The 19,038-nt window shown below is 41.6% G+C and overlaps 2 protein-coding genes across 3 annotated transcripts in view; both read right to left on the reverse strand.

Annotated features, from left to right (window-relative positions):
• Positions 1–1,592: 1,592 nt before the first annotated feature.
• Positions 1,593–13,425, reverse strand: LOC139350831 (V-set domain-containing T-cell activation inhibitor 1-like). The gene is made up of 4 exons (XM_070992455.1): positions 13,261–13,425; positions 11,945–12,259; positions 7,983–8,394; positions 1,593–3,163 (listed from the first exon to the last, which is right to left on the reverse strand). The coding sequence occupies exons 1-3, from the start codon at positions 13,355–13,357 to the stop codon at positions 8,048–8,050; spliced, it is 759 nt and encodes a 252-aa protein (XP_070848556.1). The 5' UTR covers positions 13,358–13,425; the 3' UTR covers positions 1,593–3,163; positions 7,983–8,047.
• Positions 1,593–19,038, reverse strand: part of LOC139350784 (butyrophilin subfamily 2 member A1-like) — a 32,703-nt gene continuing 15,257 nt past the window's right edge. For both annotated transcript variants that reach the window (XM_070992387.1, XM_070992395.1), the window contains 4 exons: positions 18,251–18,547; positions 5,053–5,331; positions 3,399–3,512; positions 1,593–3,213 (listed from right to left, as the gene is read on the reverse strand). In XM_070992387.1, the coding sequence (XP_070848488.1) occupies positions 3,185–3,213; positions 3,399–3,512; positions 5,053–5,331; positions 18,251–18,547 (719 nt within the window). In that variant the 3' untranslated portion in view covers positions 1,593–3,184. The remainder of the gene's footprint in view (positions 3,214–3,398; positions 3,513–5,052; positions 5,332–18,250; positions 18,548–19,038) is intronic.

The following is a 19,038-nucleotide window of genomic DNA, read 5'->3' on the forward strand; positions in this document are numbered from 1 at the left end:
CTGAAACAATTAAAAACAAAAACATAATTTCATAATTAAAATATTTTAATTTAATATAGAATAACTCGTATATAATATAAAGGGATGTTCCTTCTGTAGGTCGTATAATCACAGCATGGAGGGTACTGGGAAAATATCTAATTTATGAAACAGGAAGAATTAATATCTAATATAAATGCACGTGCTCATGTAATCACACACTTTATTTTATCTTAAAATATCTTCATGAAATAGAGGAGGTGTTGGTCACCTCAGCCTGCTTTCATCTGAAATCTTCTTAATTTTCTCTTCAATATTTATCAAAAATATCCAAACGACAAATGGATAATTAAACTAAGTGTTCCGCGTTTTAAACATTGATCCTCAGTAGGTCCGACGTGTCAGCATGGAGGAACAGAAATGATTAAATAATCCTGAAATAATGTGTCAATACTTTGATGAAACAGGGACGTAATGATGGCTCAGACCTGTGAATGGTCCGGACGGACTCTCCAACTTCAGACTGACTTCACTGCGCTCCCGGAAACAACAAACGCCATGTGACTCTCTTCAGAATAAAAGCCTCGTGTTATGAATTCATTTTGTTCGTAAGAAGTTCTTTAAGTGCGCAGAAAATGGCTGAAGGCTTTAATCTCCAGCTGCTGATCGTTGTTATATTTGTCACTGACTTCCAAACAGTCCGTGAATGCGTCCTCTTAAATAAAGCCTGCTGAGACTGACTCCAGCATCCTGCTGCTCTGAGAGGGAGAAACAGACCTGCAGACCTGAGAACTGAGTCATCAGTTCACGAAGACACAACATGCAGACTTTCCAACTTCCAATTACAATTACAATTTCTAGGATGGCAAATGTAATGTCCTTGGGTTTTGTACCGTTGATCAAAGAAAAGCAACTAAAATCGTCGCCGTGTATGCTGGGAAATTTTTTTTTGTTTTGTTTTGTTTTTAATGACACGTGTTTAATTTATCAACCTAGAAAATAATCAGCAGGTTAATCGATAATGAAAAAAAATAATAAATTGCAGTCCTAATCTGAGATTTCAGTCATCTGGTGTGTTGATTAAAGACCAAACTGGGTCCGTTTTAATGTTTTAAACTACTTCCAAGCTTTTACTTTGAAGGCAGGTGTCAAAACCGAAAGTGTTCAATTGTTTCTGGTGAATTTTGTTTTCCTGAAAGACAAAAACGGAATAATCGGACAATCGAAGAGTTCGTTTGAATATGTTAGAAAAGAAGTGAACTTCTGAACTACAGCTGCGTCGTTTTTTGGTAAAATCGACAGTTTGTGACTTAAAAAAAACTTTTTACGAAACACGAATAAACAGGATTTACATAAAAAAAAAAAACGTTCATTCAGATGTCATTTTCCAAAAACACTTAAAATTCAGGGAATGTCTCATTTAGATTCTCGTTCTTTTGATGTGTTGGTGAAGATTTCCTCTAAATGAACTGACCAGGTTTCATTTCACGCGTCTTTGTTTGGAGGTGAAAACTGTCCTACAATCAGTTTATTAAAACACAATATTCATTCTGTACAACAGGAGGGAAATCAGCAGAAAAACGTCCAAACAGTCAGAACACACTTTGATTTTTCTCACGTTTAATTCAAACGTTCGGATAAAAAAAATGAAGCGCTGCCTGAAAACACATGAAACTCTTTAAGAGCATCATCAGTGAACAAATGAGCAAACGTTAACATTTCACAGCCAGCAGCAGCAGCTCCGTGGATGACTGCCTGACAGACTCTGGATCAGCCCACAGGAAGCGACGTGCTTTCTTCAAACATCGACATCAAAATAAAAGAAGTCACTTCAGATTTGACTTCAGCTGCAAACATTCACATTCAGCCTGAGGACACGAGCAGAGCGAGCTCAGCGAGGTCGTTTTGAATGAGCTCAGATACGACCTTTAAGCAGAAGGATGATATTAGACAGCATTTTTACATCATTCGTTCATTCATTCACTCACTCACTGATGGCGGTCAGCTGACCTGCAGGGTCCCGCTCTGACCGTCGGGAACGACCTGTGGGTCAGCGTCTTGCTCAAGGACACTTCAACATGAGGACAGGAGAGCCGGGGATCAAACCCGCGACCCTGCGCTGAACGGACGACCCGCTCTGCTCTCATTCTTAATCAGTCTGAAACATCGAACTCTGAACTTTCTGTCCGTCTTTGTTGGTTGGTTTCTTTTCTCCAGAAGCTAAAATGTCCTCAGCGGTGCAGCGAGTGGTTTTATTTCAGTTTGACATTTGATCACCTGGACGAGAACACGAGACACGTGATGAGAAAGCAGTGAAACAATGAAAATAAAGAAGGAAGCGACGTTAAAAAGACTCCTCGTTGTCTCAGTGTTGCTGCTTTCAGTCCGTCTGTTCTCTGTCAAAGACGCTCAAATACATCTTTGGTTATCAATGTTGTATTTTGGGACTCTCATCCACATTTACACAGTTTTTAATTCATCATAAACTATTTTTTTCAGCTCCTCAACATTTCTGATATTTCCCTTCCATCAGGTTTTCGTGTATGATCTCAGGGTTGGCTGATTCTGGCACATGGACAGTCACGTTTATTAAGGTGCATTGTTCCTGATCAGATCGATGAATAAAAAATAATAATCTGTGAGAGCAGACTGCAGAAACCCTGGATTACATTCAGGAATCGAGTTATTCACACGGCAGCTGCAGCCTGGTTCAAGTCAGACGAGCAGAAATGTTTCAGGCTCAACTTCAGACTGAACTCTCTGCTCTGTTTGGATGCTTTAAGTGTTTCTGTCGATCCACTGCACAGCCGTCGGCCTCCCTGACCCTGAAAGGTACATTTCATCTCTCTCTGATCACCTTCACTTGCCACGAGCAAAGCCAGCTCTAATCTTAAACCTAGGACCAGGTCTAAACTCTCAAACCGCCCGTTAACAACGTCGAGGCCTTCTTGGTCCAATTCTCAAATTGGTGCTCACTCAAAAAAAAAAAAGATGCGTTCACACACACACGCACGCACGCGCGCACACACACACACACACACACACACACACACACACACACACACACACACACACACACACACACACACACACACACACACACACACACACACACACACACACACACACACACACCAGCTAACTTGACAGCATGTGTAAAGCTTGTTCGGTTTGTGGACGTTCGCTGTCCTCAGTGACTGACGTCTCATAGAGGGACTCTCTCTGTCTGTGAACCTGCAGGAAGGACAACAAGTTACATTCAAGAAGATCCAAACTTATTGATCCTAAACTGTAAATACCAACACAGCGATTAATGCCTGAGAGGATTAAACATCGATCAAGACTGTAAACATGGGACATGAAGAATCTGTTGTGTTGTCTGCTCATTAAGAACACGCTGATACGTGACTTTAACTTACCTTCCTTAAACTTTTTAGCCTTGGAACGCCAGAAGCAATGCACAGCCAGACCACCACCGACAAGACTGATGACAAATGTAATAAGAAGACCAACAACCCATCCAGTGGGGAACCCTGAAAGAGATTACAGGAAGTTAGTGTCGCTCTTAGATTGTCACTGCTCATCACAGCCCACAAACACCAACCAAAGGTGTGTCTGCTCCTGAAATCTGAACTTCTTCTCAGGTTCAAACAGCTCTGAGATGAATCTCAGCAGGATCACAGATGTTAGCTTTGATTTCATCAACACTTTCCTCTGTGAGGCTCCACAGCTCAGAGGCTGCTTCTGCTTCAGCAGTGAGGAAGGTGATGCTGCAGCATCGTCCTCTTTCTGAGACCTGCTGCTCATCTGGAGGACTCTGATTGGCTGATCACAGCTGGCTGCAAACGTGTGATCACCTGTCTGCAGGCGAGTCTGCACGCTGAGCCGAGGACGCCACGGACTCTGGATCACATCTTCACGTCCGGCTGAAGCTGAACGAGGCTGATGTGTCACTGAGCAGTGAAGGGACACTTCTGAAGTACTTTACTGAGTATTTCCATTTCAGGCTGCTGTGTACTTCTACTTCAGCACATTTCAGAGGGAATCTTCAACGTCTTCCTCCAACACATTCAACACACTGTTGTTAAATGCTGCTTCAGCTCTTTGACTGAACTACACACTCTGAGCTCTTCTTCCTCCACTGAGCACTGCTGTGAAAAGTCACATTGAAGGTTCCTCTTCAGCTTCTGCTGCTTCAACAGTCTGAATGACTGAAGTCAGAAAATGATGATTAAAGTGAGAAACTTGCAGCCACAGCGTGAATGAGACCTGCGCCTCATGACAGAGAAACTCTTCATCTCTTCCAGTGATTACTGAAAGCATCAAATATGAATGTGTTCGTGTGGCAGCAGAAAGGTTTTCGTTGTGTCTTCACTGATGAACTTGAATGTTTTGTGTGACAGAAATCCACAGCAGAGTTCTTGTTGGTCGGCTCGTTGCTTCGTTTCCTGGAGAAGAACATTCAGTTCAGTGTGTTTCCACTCAGCTCTTCTGCTGTCAGGAAGCTGCACACACACTCACACACCTGACACGCTGTGTCCCGTGTGCTTTCAGCTTCTGTCATCGTGGCCTGTGATTGGCTGAATCGGCCTCATTTCATACAAACCACGAGCCGAATGTGAGTGAAGGTGGAAGCGCTGAACGTTTGTGAACTCCTGCTTTGAGGCTCAGACAGACAAGATGATTCCTGCTCACATCCACAAATCACATCGTGGACACTTTCACTGCTTTCATCTCGTCTTCACTTCAACTCCAAACCTGATTTTCACTCAGTTCTGCTTCACAAACTCTGCTGCAGCCAACAAACAGGTGGACAAACACACACAAGGGTGGTGTTTTCATGCTGATCCTCAGGATCAGGCTGCAGCAGCCAGTGTGTGTGTGTGTGTGTGTGTGTGTGTGTGTGACTGATGCTGAAATTTACTTTGTATTTTCTCTTCTCATTCTTTGATTTTTCACTCAGTTTGAAGCTTTTTCAGCTTTATTTTCAGTCTGAAGACACACAAACACTTTTAAAAAGCATGAACAATTAAAATGATTGAAACATTAAAGCACCAATAAGAAGACTCTCACCTTTAGGAGACACATATGTCTCAGCATAAACCTGATGGTGTATCTCCTCCTGCGTGACAACACAGCGGAAGGTGTCGGTCTTGGTCACAGTAGCTTGTAGGATGATGTCATAGCCTCCTCCTCTTTCTGAGACCTGAGCTTCATGAGCAGGAACGACGTTTCCATCACTGTCCTTAAACTCCACTTTAGGCTTTGGAAAAGCACCTTCAACTTCACACTGCAGCAGAATCCCATCATTTGTTTGATGTAGTATTTTGACAGACATTTTTTGAGCTGCACCTGAGAACAAAACAGAAAAAAAGGTTATTCTACCAGAAATTTAGTAATTATTTCTGACTCAAATCAAGACAGAAGAAAACAGTGAAACTGTTTGGACAAACCTTAAACCTTCATTTGGGTTCAAGCCTCTTGGACCATAAAAATCCACCACGATGGATTTTGTGCTAATTAGCATCAACTGAAAACAGTAAAGTGACGTCTATTTTGGGGATTTTGACTCCATCAACACCAAAACAATATGCAGCACTGCAGGACTGAGACACAGATTTCTTTTATAAATGAGCAGGATCGGTCAGAAAACATGGCCGCCATCAACCAAACTGGCCAGAACTGTTAACGATTTGTCCAATCATCATAAAGGTGGGGACAAATCTTCAGGCTGTGTTTGGGAAAAGGTTTTTAAAGTGTTCTGAGTCTGATCCACAGGAGCTCCACAAACATCAACTACAAACACCACCTTCTGTCTGTCTGTCTCCACCAATCAGTCAATCTTCAGTGACGCCCACGTCCGTCCAGATGGACAGAATATCTGCAGTGACTCTGGAGGAGTTTGATTAAAGGTGTTCAGGGTGTTTGTTGCTGGAAGTTCTCTCTGCATGAACACATCTGATTCCAGTCAATAACGTCCACGTAGAGACATGCTGTCTTCACTGAGAGACTGTTTGTCCAGAGGAGCTCAGAGGACTGACAGAGAGCTTCATCACATGGAGCGACGATGATCACCTGAAGATCAATATCAGCTCAACCAATCAGCTTCTGCTGGACGACGACGCTTCAAACATGGACGCTGCTGCAGAGAAGCTACACGCTGTAAAACGTGGACGCTTCACACACACGTTCAACCAACAGAAGATCTGACCAATCAGACAGCTTGACGATCGAAGTCACTGATTCAGGATGTGAACAAACGAGAAACATGGTCTCAGTCTGCCTTCAGGTCCTGAGTGATCAAACCAGTTTAATGAGGCCAAAGTGAGCAAACGTGAAGAAATGCCCTCAAGATGTTCCTGAGATCCAAAGTTCACTTTCACTTTCACTTTAAAGGGCTTGAGCCCAGAATCTCTGCGAGCAGCTGCATCAAAGTTCATCTGAAAATGATGTCACATGACCTGAACCCTGTCGTCTGATTCGTCCACAATATTTTCTTCGCCACAGAAACAGAATAAAGAGTTAGAAAATATGAAACATGAGCTCCTGAAAGCATGTGCACGCCTCGAGTCATCAGGGCTGAACTGACACACACTGAACACTCAGTGGCCACTTTATTAGGTACACCTGTTCTGCCCTTAACTTTACTGTCATGTTGCCTTTAATGTTCAGGCTTTTTTACGCCGTCGAGACGTTTTAATTCAATGACACGTTTCAGCTTTGAGGTCAGAGTCAGTGATGGTGATGTTCTGGACTTCATCATATTCAGAGCTGTTTCTAATATTCTGGCCTCTGATGTCTGTGATTATGGAGGACAAACAGTTTAAACGTCTCTCAGAATAATGTTGTTAAGTATAAAACCACCTTTAACTGAGACCTCAGGAACAAACTCATTTACACATTTCTGACAAAATCATCAAAAAATTAACTTTATGAACTTTGAAAGTTAAAGTTTATGTCAGAGCTGTTGTATTGAACTGTAACAGATTCATATTTATCCCTCCATCCACACAGTTTATATCTGATCTGTAGTGCAGACACTGTATTCATCTCACAGCTCCAGCTGTTTATTCTGTCTTAAATGTCTACACAGTTTACCTCCTGCACTGTTGTTCTTGCTGTTTATATCTCAGTGTGTTCATTTCTACCTTTACTTTTTATTCTATTTATTACCTCCACACTTACAGTTTGTACACACTCTGCACTTACTGCTCTTTGCACTGCTGGGTAGATGTTAAACTGCATTTCGTTGTGTTTTGTACTCTGTGCAATGACAATAAAGTTGGATCAAATCTAATCTAATCAAATCTATTGTGGAGCCACATGCTGGATCAATGTTGGAGTGTTTCATATGAAGAGAAACTGTGTGAACGTTCAGCCTCTTTTGAAGGCAGTTCAATAAGCAGAGTCGTAGTTTGGACGAGGAAACTGTTTTTTGACGTAGCTTCTTGTGTCTCGTAGCCTGAGCTAATGTTAGCTCGACACTTCACACTGAAACACGCTCAGCTGGTTTGTTGTTACGGGAAGCTCCTCTGCTGCGTCTGTATGTGTGTCTGCTGTATGTTAATGCGTTTCACCAAACCCAGCATGCACCTGATAGATTAATGTAGAAAGAACCTTTGATCTTTGCTGAGGATCAATAATGACAGACCGATGAACATACATGTGGAAATATTTCTAACATCAAGCTCAACTGTGTGTAAGAATGAGTTTGTGTGGTGTAACTCAAATTAATCTGGTGATACAGAAATATTCACTCACGCACATATAACCAGGCCAAAGAAGGAGACTTGGATTTGAGATTTCATGGTTTGATACTGACTATCTTGTGTTTTGTTATGAGTGTGATGCTGCTCAACATCTTCATCATTTCTGTCAGTTGTATTATGAATCATGTACTTGCTCCTCGTTAGCTGAACTGATGTCACATATCTGCATCGTCCCTGTTTCTAGTCCATTCAGGGTCGTCTGTTTCATGTCATGCCTCATCTCTCTCCCCTCACTTCCTGTCTGCCTCTTCACTGTCATACTGTCCCATAGAGGTGAAAATGGCCAAAACCAGTATCCTTCAGAAAAGAAAATGAATGACACACAAACTGTTGAAATCATCTGAATATGAAAATATGCTGCTCTCACCGTTGATGTGCACATAGGTCTCAGCATACACGGTGTGGTCTATTTCCTGCTGTGTGGCGACGCAGCGGAAACGGTCGCTCTTGGTCACAGTGGCGTTGAGGGTGATGTAGAAGTGGCCTCCTCTCTGTGAGACCTGAGGCTCCTCAGCAGGGAGGACGTGTCCAGCACTGTCCATCCACTGCACTGTAGGTTTAGGAGAAGCACCTTGAACCTCACACTGCAGCAGTGACCAGTCCTTTGTTTGATAAAGTGTTGTGACAGATGGTTTTGGAGCTGCACCTGAGAACAAAACAGAAACAGGTTACAGAAGACAATGACAGCATTCGACGTGTGATGCTGTGATGTTGTTGTTCATCCATCCTTTAAGTGGGATGAAAACAGAAATAGAAAACCTGAGTTTTCCCAGCAAATCTCAACCTTGTTTGACAGTAAAAATGTTCAATCAAAGATCTGGAACTGATCACGGCTGCATACTCTGTTTCTGGCCTCTGTAATTTGTAAGATATCGTTGGTGTTATCTTTCTGAGTTTGTAGCTTCGAGCTGTCAGTTATGTTACTGTTGTTTTCACTGGTTTATTTCAGCTGTGAAGATGAATTTGTGTAATTTGGTTTCTCTGATTGAGGTTGCATATTATTTGAAGATGATGCTTTTGGTTCCAGTCAACATGTTCATGACATTTTAGATGAAAGAGAAAATAATCATCATAAATTAGCTCCTTCCCCGGAGTCTCTGTGCTTTGTCGTCTTGCAGGTTCCCATGGACAGTGGCTGAATCTGGATTGTGGATTTCAGCTGCGTCTCCTGCCTTGGCCCTGCCTGACATCCACTGCAACTGCTACTGCTGTTATTACATCCACTGTCACTGTGACTGCATGTCTGTCTCTCTGTCTCTGTCTCTGTCTCTGTCTCTGTCTCTCTCTCTCTCTCTCTCTCTCTCTGACTGCTTTTCTTTCTTTCTTTCTGTCTGTCTGTCTGTCTGTCTGTCTGTCTGTCTGTCTGTCTGTCTGTCTGTCTGTCTGTCTGTCTCACTCTCTCTCTCTTGCTCTCCCTCTCTCACCCAACCGGTCGAGGCAGATGGCCGCCCACCCAGAGTCTGGTTCTGCTCGAGGTTTCTGCCTGTTAAAAGGAAGTTTTTCCTCGCCACTGTCGCCAAGTGCTTGCTCATGGGGGAATTGTTGGTTCTCTGTAGATAAAAGAGCTTGGTCTGTACCAGCTCTATATGGAAAGTGTCCTGAGACAACTTCTGTTGTGATTTGGCGCTATACAAATAAAATTGAATTGAATTGAATAAATGGGCTGTGATTGAAAATACGTTAAATAAAGATTATACTTTGTGCAGTTAATACAGTTAATACAGAAATATGAATAAATGACTGAGTGCGTGTCATATAAAACACGTCAAAAACATCCAAAAAAATCTGCATTACTGTACTGAGATCACTGAAGTCACAAAGAACTGTTTGCTTTATATTACTTAATTTACAGTTTAGACCAACCCAGTTTTCATACAAGAAATCCCTAAAAATCACTGTAAGATTGGACGATCACTAATATGTATTTCCTGAACCTACGAGCATTAAACCAGATAAAACTCTTTACAAACATCAGAAACGAAGTAAAAGTCTGGAGGCCGATATAATGACGTTTGGTAAAGCTCTGATATTGTGTGATGATCTTTTTTTTTATGATGTTTTTTGACATTTTATAGATGACATGATTAATTCTGAAAATTATCAGCAGATTAAATAATGAAAATAATTATTAGCTGCAGCTCAACAGCAATATTGTCATGTTTTGTGTTCATTGTTTCTGCTTTGGTGCATATGTCATAGAGTTAGTTTCAGAAACAGAAAATCACAGTAATCACTCACAATAAAGTTCAGTGTGAGGGTTACACACCTGACAAACCTAAAAAATACAGGTAAAAGTCTCCAGATTAAAGAGGTGATTTCAGCATTTGAACACTTTACACATAGAAGACTGGTCGCAATCTGTTCCTCACACATTTAAACTGTTTTTCAATGATTTCAGACCTGTGGAGCCAAACTCAACACACACAGGTGAGGCGTAAAGAGTAACGTCATCGGAATCAGGACTCACCTGGGACATTGTCCTCTCTTCTGTCTTTTAATGTTTTAAAGCGCGGAGGTTGCACGCGACCCGAGATTTACATGTAAAAATTAATAAAAACATAAACAGCGTATTTTAATGTTGATGCAGACGTCAATAAACACATATTGTACCTCGTCCGACAGCTTATATGTTCGTTTTTTCAACGGATTTACCGATCTAAATGAAGGATTTACGACACTTGAACAGCAGCGTCTGACTTTACGGCAGTAAGCAGTTAGCGGCTGAACTAGCTATCCTGTGTAACGGCGGTTAAAATGTGTTTATAGGTGGAAAAACAGACATTCACAGAACAACAGAGGCTCGTTTTACTGACAAGAGTCCACAGATTAAATCCAGCTAGAGAAATTAAAGCGGAAGTTAAAATTATATGAATTAAACTCGATTCAGTCTCTCGTTTATTTTTAACGCAGCTCGTCAAACTTCCAAAACAACGTTTTTTTTGGTAAAAGTTAAAGTATTGACAAACAATCTGACCAATGATGTTCAGTATCTCTGACATCAGGAAACGCCCAGGATCCAAACGAACCAATCCGCATCGTTCTGCGATCTAAACTGACGAACCTACCGGACTTTTAACTCCAGCAGCCAATCAGGGAACAGCATCTATGCACGACCGCCACGTGTGTCTAATTGACAGCTCCTGTCATCCAATGATAAGTCAGCACCGTGAAAACACTCTGAGTGTGGAGCCACTTAAATTACCTGCCTGACCATATATGGAAGTTCAGGTTGTCGGACTTTTCCGTGTTAGTGGCTCAAACACAGACCAGAGAAACTTAAAATCTGTGATTAGAGAGGCAGGATTCAAAGATAATACATATGTTAATCTTTATTTAAAGATTAAAATCATTTATTATAGTCACATTTAATACTGACGGACAGTTTTCAGGATCATAAACGGATTTTTTATCTTAATTTAGGAACTTTGGAGAAGTTTGAGACTTGACTGTGGACACCTGCTGGAGATAATCTGTACTGCACTTTCTGAAATATCTCAGAGCCACTTAGGTCTGAAAACCTTAAGTTTGCTTCAGACATTACAGACAAGCTGAGGGACAGATCCTGTGAATTTCAGCCTGACAGACATTATTATGACTGACTGAGTGGATCTGAAATATGAGGTGGAATGAAATAAAGAAGAAAACTTCTATTTCTGTCTGTTAAATCATTTTCCGGTTCATCTCTTTGAGAGTGAATCAGGTGAGATCAACACACCTGATGAAAGCTCAGAGTGTTTGCTTCACAGTGTTTCAGTGGACGTGCATCAGCTCTTCATGTTTGTGCTTTTATACAGTTTAAAATGGGCACAAGTTCAGAGACACAAATGGACAGAATGAAAATGAGCCCCAAGAGATTAAGATAGGATCTAAAAGGCAAAACAAGACAAATGTTAGAGTGAAACACCAAGTTGGAAGATAAGAAAAACAGAAATGTGTTTTCCTATTTAATTTATTTTATTTTTTCCTTCTAAAACTAGTTTACAATCGTTCCCTCTGCAGCTGCCCACACATTCAGTGAATCTGCAGAGTTTTCATTGTGAACAGGGACATAATGGACAACACGCTGCACGTCTGACACAGAGGAAATCTCTGCACATGTTTATTGTGACTGCTTGACAAAAGTCCATGTGGGACTCTTAAACCAGTCACACCAGTCAATGAGAGGACATCTTGAACTGTTTAATGGAAACACTCACCAACAACAAGCTCGATGAGGAACGTCTGACTCTGAAGACGTGGAAAAGCACAGGTGTAGTTTCCACTGTCAGCCACCTTGGTGTTCCTGATGATGATGGAGGCGTTGCCGAGCTTCAGTTCATCTTGAAAATGTGAGACGCGACCTTTGAACTGCTCATCCTGACCTGAACGTCCGTTATTGTAATGAACTCCTGCATCATACAGGAAGACCTCCTTCTGGCCGTCCTTCTTCCAGTCAAAGAGCTCTCCTTCAATGTTCTTCTTGGTGCTGAGGAAACACGGTAACATCACATCCCTGCCTTCTTCCACCACCACTGGAGGATAAAAACATGCAGAAAAGACGCTTGAAGAGTTTTAGCTGTGAGTTAATCGTGTGGTTTTATTGGATTCACAGAGAAAGACAGCGACGGAGACAGAAAGACATAAATGGACAGACTGCTCTGAACGTTCGTGTCAGCATTCACCAGCTGCCTTGACAATAATGTCTCTGAATCGTCCTGTTGACCCTTTGAATATGAAATATGAGACACACAGAGAGAAGAAACGACTTTCTCTGCTTCTGTTGTCATTCATTTTCTTGCCATCTGTCCATCTGCACAGTAGACGTGGAAACAAACTAAAGAAACGATGCTTTTGTCACAGGAGGTGTTTGATTTTCTTTGTCCAGAGTAATAAAATAATACTGTGTTGGTTTGGAGTCACTGGATCACGTGACATGGAAGCTATTAAAAAAAGACGATTTTTCCATAAAAATATAAAATAAAATAAAACAAAATAAAATGCACCATGATAGGGTGTCTGATTTGTAGAAATGTAAAAATAATATCTGATATGGATTTTGAGGCATTAAGTCACGTGATATTAAAAAGATAACGAAATAATAATAATAATAATAATAATAATAATAATAATAATAATAATAATACAATTAAATAAAAATAAACAAACTCCGACCCGGAGTGAAAATCCGTCAAAAATCACCTTCAAGGGTGAAACTGCGCAGGTGTGCAGAACATCCGCAAACACCCAAAAACTGCGCAGGTTTGCGTCACGACCGTGATGAATCAGCAGGATGCTGCTGATGACTGACTGCACCTGAGCTGAGGAGGGAGGTGTTCAAATATCGATCTGATATCAGGCTTTATGATCAATATGACCGCGTTCATCAATGTGGCTATATGCTAATGCTAACAGGTGCGGCTGTTACCTTCCACTGATGAACTTCGTCTTACTGTTTCCGGGCTGCACGTTCGCTCATTATTCACACATCCAGACGTAAAACAGCTCAGTGAACATCAGTCAGGAGTTTTCTTACCGTTTCCGTCCGCAGACGTTGTTTCAGAGCACGTGAGGAGACACAGACTCACGACAGGAAGAAGCTTCATGGCTGCTGCTGTCCGAACACCAAGCATCACTTCAGCATCTGGGACGAGACATGTAAGGACTTCAGCCTCCGAGAGCCGCTCGACTCAAACACTTTGCGCTCCTCAGCGTCCGCGAGAGGCAGCGACAGCAGCACTTCCGCTACGACCCTTCACAGTAAAAGCACACTTTATACTAATGTTACTGCGGGTGAAATCAGATAAAACTGTATAAAACTGTTGTCTAAATACCATCCACTCCTCTTCAGCAGCGCTTCATCTTCACATTTGACTGTAAACAAAACTGAACGTCTGATAAAGTTTATCTGTCTGAAATATTACAGAATATTTACTGTGTGGATATTTTTCTGTGATTAGAGGGAACAGTGAGTTTAATTTACTTTTTATTCATTCATTTATTTATTTACATATTAAATTCAACCTAAAGAGAAAAATGTTTTCACTAAAATCCTAAAAATTAATCATCTCACAGGAACTCTGGATTAATCTGACCTTCATTTTTAGCAAAATTACCAGAAGCATCATTTGATGATTCACACTGCTGATTTCAGTCATATGTTTATTTATTTTCAACATTTTACCAACAATATGAACATGCGGTGCTAAATAATTCAATTTTGAAGCATTTCTACTTAAAAAATTACTTTCTGGACAGAAAACATTTCTAACATTTTTGTTTCTTGTCCTCAAAACGTCTTTTTGAAGAACAGCTGTTCCCAAACAGGTTTCTTCTTCACATCAAACAGTCTCAACACACACTTTTCTCCTGTTTTATTCAAACATCTGGACAGAAATGATGAAGCTCTGCCTTCGACTGCATCATCAGCTCGCAATATGAACACATGAACTTTCAGACAGCACACAAATCAAATATCACAGTCAGCAACAGCATGCACTCAGTGTCCAGTTTATTAGGTACACTGAGCTAAAGCTTACACAGTCTGACACAACAGTGCTGAAATAAATCCTCCGTTCATGGTTAAAATGTTCAGCTTGTGTTTAAAAGGTGTTGATTTGACTTATTATTATTATTATTATTATTATTTTGTCCAGTCCATTTACATCAGTGAGGCTGAGCTCAGGAACAGAAACACTCTGTATAATGTGACTCAGTTGAAAAGTGAACATTTTAACCTCCATGAAGGCAGGATTTCCTGCAGCAGCTTCAGCTTCAGCTGTACCTAATAAACTGGACACTGAGGGTAAAGTTCAGTGTGTAAGTTTACCTGACAGAATGAGCACCTGAAGAAATCAAAAGAAGCAATACAGGCGTGTCTCAAATGACATCAATAACTCAAACATACAATAAAAACTAAAGCTTGTTTCAGCCGAGCAGAACTTCAGACTTCAGCTCAGAGGACTCTTTGTGTCTTAACGTCCATCTGAAGCTCAGAGACGCCTTTAAGAAGCATGCAGTGTGGACATATTTGGTGACTGGACAGTATTTTTACAACACGTCTGCTCCTCATTCATCCATTCACACACTCACTGACACATTATGGATGCTTTCATCTCTGCTGAGCTGCAGAACAGCCTGAAATCCTCAGTCTGAGTCTCCTGATGGTTGAAGTCTTTTGATTTGTGACTGAGCGGTTTTGGTCCGACCAGCTTTGAACACTAATATAAAACTCAGTTTTATCTGAAGTTTAGTTTAATCAGATCCCTTTTTAACTTAGTCCATTTCTCTACTTGTTCTATTCTCCCATGTTGTGATCTCATTATTCATCTAGTTTTTCACAGTTCTTTGTGTGGAGCCCCATCTGATTCATCCAGACAGTAAAGTGTAATGTCCTCAACAACAGTCTGTAGTATCTGTCCAGTGTAACTACAGTTTGGTTGATGATAGATGAGGTCAGATGTGGGAAAGATCAAATCAGTTATGGTTCATGTTCAGAAAACTTCCTCCTGTGTTTGGATGCTTTGTAAAGGTGCTGTTTGTTCAATCTGAACATGTTCGTATTTGTATCCTCTGGTCTGCCATTAAACCACCACAGAAGAAGAGCTCAAAACGATACGACATGATTAAAACAGCTCCAGTCAAACTTTCTCTTCATCGAAATTTTTTTTGGGGTATTCTGACATGTTTTTTTTTCCTCATATGTCCCCATGAGGGCGGTGAGTCACCACAATGTGACTGTAAGCAGATTTTTGTCCCCACAACATGATAAATACCAGGTCTCTCTCACACACGCATGCACACGCACACACACACACACACACACACACACACACACACACACACACACACACACACACACACACACACACACACACACACACACACACACACGCACACACACACACCAGCTAACTTGACAGCACGTGTAAAGCTCGTTCGGTTTGTGGACGTTCGCTGTCCTCAGTGACGGACGTCTCATAGAAGGACTCTCTCTGTCTGTGAACCTGCAGGAAGGACAACAAGTTACATTCAAGAAGATCCAAACTTATTGATCGTAAACTGTAAATACCAACACAGCGATTAATGCCTGAGAGGATTAAACATCGATCAAGACTGTATCAAATCAAATCAAATCAAATCAAATCAAATCAAACTTTATTTATATAGCACTTTTCATACATAATAAAATGTAACACAAAGTGCTTCACAGGATTTAAAAACAATAGAAATCAAAATAAAGCAACAATAAAAACCCATCCCTCCCACCCTCTGTATGTACAAGCACCCACCCTCAACTATATGCATACACACATGCACACATGCGCACATACACGCACATACATACACACACACACACACACACACACACTCACACTCTTACTGCAGACGATGGCAGGGGTAACGAGACATGGCACGGCACTAATGACTGAGGAAAAGGCCACCTTTCGGGTTGTCCACACCGAGGGACATCAGGGACTGTGAGCACAGGGGGCACCCGCACCCGGGCCCACCCGAGCCCGACAGACTGGTGGGCCCCACACCAAGGTAGGGAGTCCCCCAACCAGCCGGGCCAAGAGGGCCCGAGGACAGCCCCCCCTGCAACAGACACATCTCTCAGTGTGGAGGACCCGCTGAGGAAACACTGGAATTAAAAAATAAATAAATAAATAAGTTGAAAAAATAAATAAATAAATAAACATTTAAAAGAAGAAAAGTTCATAAGACAATAAGTAGATAAGATAGAGTAAAATAATACGATATATAAAACATGAACATTGAGTGAAATGAGATGAGTAAAGGAATAAAAGGAATAAATAGTAAATAAACTATAAATGAAAGCTATAGATAAACTAGTAATAAACTGAGTAAATGAAATAAATAGTAAATAGTCATGTCGTAAGAACATACAACTAAAATATGATAAGATAAGAAGCCTGATAAAAGGAATGAGAAAAATCAGACATATCAATTAAAAGCCTGGTTAAAGAAATGAGTCTTGAGCCTCTTTTTAAACATGGGACATGAAGAATCTGTTGTGTTGTCTGCTCATTAAGAACACGCTGATACGTGACTTTAACTTACCTTCCTTAAACTTTTTATCTCCTCAAACGCCTGACGCAAAACACAGCCGGAATACCAACAACAACGAGAGTGACGACAAATGTACCAACAACCCATCCAGTGGGGAACCCTGAAAGAGATTACAGGAAGTTAGTGTCGCTCTTAGACTGTCACTGCTCATCACAGCCCACAAACACCAACCAAAGGTGTGTCTGCTCCTGAAATCTGAACTTCTTCTCAGGTTCAAACAGCTCTGAGATGAATCTCAGCAGGATCACAGATGTTAGCTTTGATTTCATCAACACTTTCCTCTGTGAAGCTCCACAGCTCAGAGGCTGCTTCTGCTTCTGCTTCAGCAGTGAGGAAGGTGATGCTGCAGCATCGTCCTCTTTCTGAGACCTGCTGCTCATCTGGAGGACTCTGATTGGCTGATCACAGCTGGCTGCAAACGTGTGATCACCTGTCTGCAGGCGAGTCTGCACGCTGAGCCGAGGACGCCACGGACTCTGGATCACATCTTCACGTCCGGCTGAAGCTGAATGAGGCTGATGTGTCACTGAGCAGTGAAGGGACACCTCTGAAGTACTTTACTGAGTATTTCCATTTCAGGCTGCTGTGTACTTCTACTTCAGCACATTTCAGAGGGAATCTTCAACGTCTTCCTCCAACACATTCAACACACTGTTGTTAAATGCTGCTTCAGCTCTTTGACTGAACTACACACTCTGAGCTCTTCTTCCTCCACTGAGCACTGCTGTGAAAAGTCACATTGAAGGTTCCTCTTCAGCTTCTGCTGCTTCAACAGTCTGAATGACTGAAGTCAGAAAATGATGATTAAAGTGAGAAACCTGCAGCCACAGCGTGAATGAGACCTGCGCCTCATGACAGAGAAACTCTTCATCTCTTCCAGTGATTACTGAAAGCATCAAATATGAATGTGTTCGTGTGGCAGCAGAAAGGTTTTCGTTGTGTCTTCACTGATGAACTTGAATGTTTTGTGTGACAGAAATCCACAGCAGAGTTCTTGTTGGTCGGCTCGTTGCTTCGTTTCCTGGAGAAGAACATTCAGTTCAGTGTGTTTCCACTCAGCTCTTCTGCTGTCAGGAAGCTGCACACACACTCACACACCTGACACGCTGTGTCCCGTGTGCTTTCAGCTTCTGTCATCGTGGCCTGTGATTGGCTGAATCGGCCTCATTTCATACAAACCACAAGTCAAATGTAAGTGAAGGTGGAAGCGCTGAACGTTTGTGAACTCCTGCTTTGAGGCTCAGACAGACGAGATGATTCCTGCTCACATCCACAAATCACATCGTGGACACTTTCACTGCTTTCATCTCGTCTTCACTTCAACTCCAAATCTGATTTTCACTCAGTTCTGCTTCAGTAACATACAAACATTAAAAAAAAAGCATGAACTATGAAAATGATTGAAACATTAAAGCACCAAAGAGAAGACTCACCATTTTTAGGGGGAGTAGGGAGAAACACATATGTTTCAGCATAAACCTGATGGTGTATTTCCTCCTGAGTGACAACACAGCGGAAGGTGTCGGTCTTGGTCACAGTAGCTTTTAGGGTGACGTTGTAGCCTCCTCCTCCTCTCTCTGAGACCTGAGGTTCAGGAGCAGGAATGACATTTCCAGAACTGTCCTTAAACTCCACTTTAGGTTTTGGAAAAGCACCTCGAACCAAACACTGCAGCAGTGACCAGTTGTTTGTTTGATCAATTGTTGTAATGTATGGCTCAGTCGCTGCACCTGTGAGCACACAGTTAGATTATAAAAACATTTACATGGTTAGACTTTAGAGATTTTCTGTTCTTTCTGTCTCGAGTTGTCTATCAGGATGAAAGTGTGTTTGAACACAGAGGAAAATCAGCACAATATAAATGTGAAATGTTCATGTCTGAACTTTGATTCACATCACGCTTTAACAACACTCATTTTAAGTGAGAGGCGTCACAACAGGAGGTGTTTGTTTGTTTTGACAAATTATCTGTTCTCTTCATTTGTGTCAGTGGAAGGGTTGTATAGTGCCGATGCTTCGGAGCGTGTGTCGAGAAATCCCGGAAGTGTTTAATGAAGCGTGTATTGAGGCTTGTGTTGTTCAGGGCGAATGACGTCACTGATGACGTTTGAAGCCTCGCTGGTTCAGGAATTGGTTCGAGTATCGGCACGATTTATATACCGTAATGGATCCGCTCATACTTCGTGGGTTAATGTTGGCGATTTGTTGGTTTGTGTGTGAC

Source organism: Chaetodon trifascialis, chromosome 3, assembly GCF_039877785.1.
Source record: "Chaetodon trifascialis isolate fChaTrf1 chromosome 3, fChaTrf1.hap1, whole genome shotgun sequence".
Classification (NCBI taxonomy): domain Eukaryota; kingdom Metazoa; phylum Chordata; class Actinopteri; order Chaetodontiformes; family Chaetodontidae; genus Chaetodon; species Chaetodon trifascialis.

Excerpts from the sequence above, each read along its gene's own strand:
- LOC139350831 (XM_070992455.1), bottom strand. The coding sequence starts at position 13,357 with ATGCTTGGTGTTCGGACAGCAGCAGCCATGAAGCTTCTTCCTGTCGTG. Across the intron at positions 12,260-13,260 it reads AACGTCTGCGGACGGAAACG|TGGTGGTGGAAGAAGGCAGG; the intron begins GTAAGAAAACTC and ends TTTATCCTCCAG. Across the intron at positions 8,395-11,944 it reads CCTCATCGAGCTTGTTGTTG|GTGCAGCTCCAAAACCATCT; the intron begins GTGAGTGTTTCC and ends TTTTGTTCTCAG.